Here is a 5796-nt window from a genome sequence, read left to right on the forward strand (position 1 = left end):
AGCACACAACAGCAATGGAGCGGATAGCAGCACGTGCTTGGATCATGAATTTAATTTTAAAATAATACGCATAAAACAGAGTTCAAAGCCAACTCATGCATGTGGGGCTGAAGCAGTATTAATATATCATAGCCATTGGATATTCATGAAATTTCTAATTAAATAGCAGTCAGTCTTCTTCCGCCAATAAAAACAGAATGATGATGTGAGTAATTCTGTTCCGCAATTTGAATATATATATATATATATTTAAAAATACTTAATTTAGAAAATTAATAGTATTTTATGGTTTTTATTTTTATTTATATTTGGAATTTAAATTAAAAAAAAAAACCTCACAAATCCAAAGTCATTATATCTGACGTGGATAACAACATACGTGAGGATGGGAATCCCAAGTAAATTGGATTTTGAAATTAAATAGAATATCTGTTTTAAAGAGGAATAGGAATGGGGAATTCCAATTCAACTAAAGAAAGGAAAATAATTTCATGCCTATATAAAAAAAAAAAACCAAGTTTTGAAAGAAGAAAAAAAGACAAGAAAAAGAAAGTCCACCCGAACTCCCGTAGATCCGGTCGTATCATAATATCAACAAACAGTCCACCATCGCTGCATCACTGTTTCCACCAAAACAGAAGAAAACAACATTGTACAACTCAAGTCTCTCGCAAACACAACACAAACACCTTCTTCTTCTTCAGTTTCAATAATGATATGATAATCTCTCTTTTTATCTTCTCCAAAAATCTAAAATAAATAGAAAACTAATAAGAGAAAACCAAAAAGATTTTATTTTATTTTTTGTAAAAAATGTCGAGAACAAATTCCATTAATGGAGAACAAGAACAGGAACACGAATCGTTAACTCTTCCACTGCTTACGTCTCAACGATCTCTCATAAACTCCACCTCTCAAGTTGCCATAGTTGGCGCCAATGTCTGCCCTATCGAAAGTCTCGATTACGAGTAAACTTTCTTTTTCTCTTTTTGTTTTTGTTTTTCTTGAAACTATTAATATGGTTTTAATTATGGTTAATGAATTTGCAGGATAGCGGAGAATGATTTTTTTAAGCAAGACTGGAGGACACATAAAAAGATTCAGATCTTTCAATATGTGTTCATGAAATGGTTGCTGTGTTTCTTGGTTGGTTTAATTGTTAGTCTTATTGGATTTTTCAATAATCTTGCTGTTGAAAATATTGCTGGTGTCAAATTCGTTATCACTTCCAATATGATGCTTGCTAATAGGTAATTGGATCTCTCCATTTATCTATCTATCTGTTCTTTTCTTTTTTCCTAATTTCGATTTTCTTTACAAAAATGTCTTAAAGTTTATTCATTTGATGTTGCTGCTGCCGTAGATATGGGATGGCTTTTGCTGTCTTCTCTGTGTCTAATTTTGTACTTACACTGTTCGCGTCCATCATCACGGCTTCTGTAGCTCCGGCTGCTGCTGGTTCAGGTATACCAGAAGTTAAAGCTTATTTGAACGGTGTGGATGCGCCTGGAATTTTTTCTCTGCGTACTTTGGTTGTCAAGGTTAGTCTTTGTTTCTTTGTTTTTTAATATGCCTGAAACGACGTTATATAGGATACAGAGTGTGTTCTTTTTAGTTAGTATTAGGAATGATCTAATATTTAGTATTTATTTGCTTAAATGATCTAAGCTTATTATGAAAACATTTGCGTAAATTTTTATAATTGAGCTTAATTCCAGCATGAGCTTAAGCATTTTGTAATTCACATAGTATTTGAAAGTCTCATAATCATTTGCTTATTTTGCAGATTGTCGGAAGCATTTCTGCTGTGTCAGCATCTCTTCATATTGGAAAGGCAGGGCCCATGGTGCATACTGGTTCATGTATTGCATCAATACTTGGTCAGGGTGGATCAAGGAAATATAAGTTAACATGGAAATGGCTATGCTTTTTCAAAAATGACCGAGATCGCCGGGATCTTGTTACATGTGGATCAGCTGCTGGAATGGCTGCCGCCTTTCGTTCCCCAGTTGGTGGTGTGCTGTTTGCTCTTGAAGAAATGGCATCTTGGTATGTTGCTTCGCATGTGGAATCATATATCCATTGAAGATTCATTAGCCTTGTTCGTTTATCTAACTTTTTGGTCTTTTTAGCCCATGATTTTCACATGCAATTACCTGGTTATTCATATCACGTACTTTTCACGATTCCTACTCTTCTCGAATTTTCCACTGCAAGGGTCTAGAAGATATTCTATTTTCTCAGCATACTCTTTTCTTGATTTTAGTTTACATTAACTTTCAAGTGATTCAGAGTTTAGTGTATATATATATACACAAGACTTAGAGCATTTGTCCACTTGAGCCATATCAGTTTGATCTTTTACTAACTATTGTTTCCCCTGTGTGATTGCTTGATTAAAGTTGCAAAGATCTCCATAGTTCAACAATCATTACATTTTGCAATGCTGATCCATCAATCATGCAGATTTATCTGTTAGTTTGCTTACAATGATAAATAATAATGTTAAGATTTAATTCTGCAGGTGGAGAAGTGCCCTTTTATGGAGAGCTTTCTTCACAACGGCTGTGGTTGCATTAGTGCTTCGGGCTCTGATTGATGTGTGTTTAAGGGGCAAATGTGGGTTATTTGGTACTGGAGGGCTCATAATGTTTGATGTCTATTCAGCAAATGTTACATATCATCTCATTGATGTTCCTCCTGTGCTTCTCCTTGGAGTTATAGGAGGCATTTTGGGAAGTCTGTATAATTTTCTTCTCGATAAGGTTCTTCGAATTTACAATCTCATTAATGAGTAAGCTCCTCTTTCAGTTTTTGATATTTGCAAAAAACTGTGTTCAATGCCATACAATATTGTTTCTGAATTAATGTTGTTTGTTTTCCTTTTGTAGGAGAGGCATTGCTTACAAAATTCTTCTTGCTTGTTCAATCTCTATTTTCACATCCTGTCTTCTTTTTGGGTTACCTTTTCTGGCATCCTGTCAGCCTTGCCCAGCTGATGCATCAGAGGCTTGTCCAACAATTGGTCGGTCTGGAAACTACAAGAAATTTCAATGCCCTGCAGGTCACTACAATGACCTTGCTAGCCTCATTTTTAACACGAATGATGATGCTATTAGAAATCTGTTCAGCAGGAACACTGACATGGAGTTTCAATATTCGTCAGTTCTCATTTTCTTTTTAACCTGCTTTTTTCTTAGCATCTTTAGTTATGGGATCGTTGTTCCTGCCGGTCTCTTCGTGCCAGTTATTGTGACAGGTGCATCTTATGGGCGTTTAGTTGGAATGTTAATTGGTTCAAGATATGGTCTTAATCATGGTCTCTATGCTGTGCTTGGTGCTGCTTCTCTTCTTGGGGGATCTATGAGGATGACGGTTTCTTTATGTGTTATTATCCTAGAATTGACCAATAACTTGTTGCTACTACCCTTGATAATGTTGGTTCTTCTTATTTCCAAGACTGTGGCTGATGCTTTCAATGGTAATATTTATGACCTTATCATGAAGGCAAAAGGTTTTCCTTATCTAGAAACTCATGCTGAACCTTACATGAGGCAGCTAACAGTCAGTGATGTAGTCATGGGTCCACTTCAGCTCTTTCATGGCATTGAAAAGGTCGGTAACATAGTACATGTTCTCAAAACAACAAGGCATAACGGATTTCCTGTAATTGATGAGCCTCCACTTGAATCCCCAGTTCTTTATGGACTAATCCTCCGTGCTCATCTTATTGAGTTGTTAAAGAATAAAGTTTTCTCGTACACTCCCGTGCCAATAAGCAATGATGCCTTTAAGCAATTCTCGCCTGGTGACTTTGCAAAGAGGGGCTCAGGCAACGGTGACAAGATAGAAGATGTAGAAATTACTGAAGAAGAGATGGAAATGTTTTTAGATTTACATCCTTTCACTAATGCTTCACCTTATACTGTTGTGGAGACAATGTCACTAGCTAAGGCTTGCGTACTTTTCCGAGAAGTTGGTTTGAGGCACTTGTTGGTGATACCCAAGATCTCAAGTGTAAGAACTTTTATCCTATTTATTTTCTTTTTACATATTTATACCTGGAGATGAGGGAATTTGGGCATTTGAAAAGTTATTGCTGTCAAAATGATATGCCAACATGCCCTGTTGATTTTTCTCATACCTATTGCCCTTGATCTTTTATCTTTCTTTTGGTGTGAGATCTTCCCATGCTGTATTTCAGTCTCACTTTAAAAGCTTTCTCTGCTTTTACGTGCCCTTAATTAATTTTTTTGGCTATCTCTGTAGCAAAAATTATTTCCGCTTCTGCTGCAAATTGCATCCTTCGCAAAAATATCTTGAATAGCTTCAACACTTCACATTCTCTTTAATTCCTAGTGATTCCCTGATTTAACAGTGTCTGATTTGCATTTAACTAATAAATCAGCCATGCTATTGATGGAGTTGGTATTTTACTGCATCCTTGCATAATAATATAACATTGATTCTTTCTCCAATGTAGAGCAGCATATAGGCACATATATATGATTTCAGAGAGCGTGAAATCAATAATTTGTTTCACATTAAGCTTCTAATGAATGTAAGCCATCAGCCAAAGCTAATCCATTTTTTCATGAATTGCAAAAGGCTCAACTGTGGGATTTTTTATGTGATGACTAGTTGGTTGCCCGTGCTTGTGTCCCCTTTCGAGTGTGCTGTCAATATTACTATTTTCTTTTTCTTTTATGCTGCGAATATGCATGTTTTTACTTTATTCTGCATTTGTAATTTGGCCCCAAGTGATTGTTGTACAGTCTATTCTAATGTCGATGCTTCTTAAATGCAGAGATCTCCTGTTGTGGGTATACTGACAAGGCATGACTTCATGCCTGAACATATACTGGGTTTGCACCCTTTTCTAGCGAGTAGCAGGTGGAAAAGATTAAGAATCCGGCTTCCGCTGTTACTTAAATTTTTCTAGAGCACGCTGGAAAAAATTTCTGGCTGCCCTCAAAATCATGCAGTGGAATCCCAGTCAAAGCAACGGAGCTTGCCCTTGAAAATGAGGTTGTACATAGTTGTATTTTTTGAGCTCCCATAGCACAGAAGATCTCAAGAGTTAGTGAGATTATTTTTTAGCTTTCTCCAACCAGAGGCGAAGAAAAAAGAAGATCAGAAGAGGAAGAGGAAGATGAAGATGATGCTGTCGATCATCCGGCTATGTGTAGTTGAAACGATGAGGTAACTCATTGTCTCAATGATAATTGGGTGGGACAGATTTTTTGCTTTGCTGAGATTATATTTAATGTACTTTGGTAAGATTATTTCCATCACCAGCTTACTCTCATAATGAAATCTTGGTTCCATCTTCATCTGTCTAAATTGAGACAATAAGCTTTCGAAACCCCTTATGGAATTTTTGCTGTACAAATACAAACCTTTTCCAGCATATTTTTGTTCATGGCTGTTTCTAAGACTAGAATGTAGACTGCTAATTAAATTAGAAATTCAATTAGTAGCTTATGATGTTCTCAAATATTTTATTTTTAATACTAATTTATACAAATATTATTATTCGATAAATTAATAAGTGGCTGTTTTAATTATCTCTTCCATGTTAGTAGATCAGCGAACCAGAGTGCTCATTGTATTGCGAGAGTGTCTGTTTCTTTGCCTGGTCTTATTTCTTGGGGTAGTATTCCTCCCCATTTTCTTGTTGATTTGCAGTAATGAAGTTGAATTAGTTTAAAAAAAAAAAGAAAAAGGAAAGAAGTGGTAACTCACATGACTATAAGATGCTTAGGTTGCCTTTATTTAAAACAAAGTAATTTTATT

At 35.7% G+C, this 5796-nt stretch overlaps 1 protein-coding gene across 1 annotated transcript; it reads left to right on the plus strand.

The window, feature by feature from the left end:
* Window positions 1-306: 306 nt before the first annotated feature.
* Window positions 307-5331, plus strand: LOC8263865 (putative chloride channel-like protein CLC-g). Its single transcript, XM_002530723.4, has 7 exons — window positions 307-968; window positions 1050-1250; window positions 1364-1541; window positions 1787-2049; window positions 2525-2794; window positions 2892-4017; window positions 4808-5331. The coding sequence occupies exons 1-7, from the start codon at window positions 814-816 to the stop codon at window positions 4940-4942; spliced, it is 2328 nt and encodes a 775-aa protein (XP_002530769.1). The 5' UTR covers window positions 307-813; the 3' UTR covers window positions 4943-5331.
* The last annotated feature ends 465 nt before the right edge of the window (window positions 5332-5796 follow it).

Source organism: Ricinus communis, chromosome 3 (assembly GCF_019578655.1).
Source record: "Ricinus communis isolate WT05 ecotype wild-type chromosome 3, ASM1957865v1, whole genome shotgun sequence".
Lineage (NCBI taxonomy): Eukaryota > Viridiplantae > Streptophyta > Magnoliopsida > Malpighiales > Euphorbiaceae > Ricinus > Ricinus communis.

Coding starts and splice junctions, on each gene's coding strand:
- LOC8263865 (XM_002530723.4), top strand. CDS start 814: ATGTCGAGAACAAATTCCATTAATGGAGAACAAGAACAGGAACACGAA. Junction 2,050..2,524: donor CTTGAAGAAATGGCATCTTG/GTATGTTGCTTC, acceptor TTAATTCTGCAG/GTGGAGAAGTGCCCTTTTAT. Junction 4,018..4,807: donor TGATACCCAAGATCTCAAGT/GTAAGAACTTTT, acceptor TCTTAAATGCAG/AGATCTCCTGTTGTGGGTAT.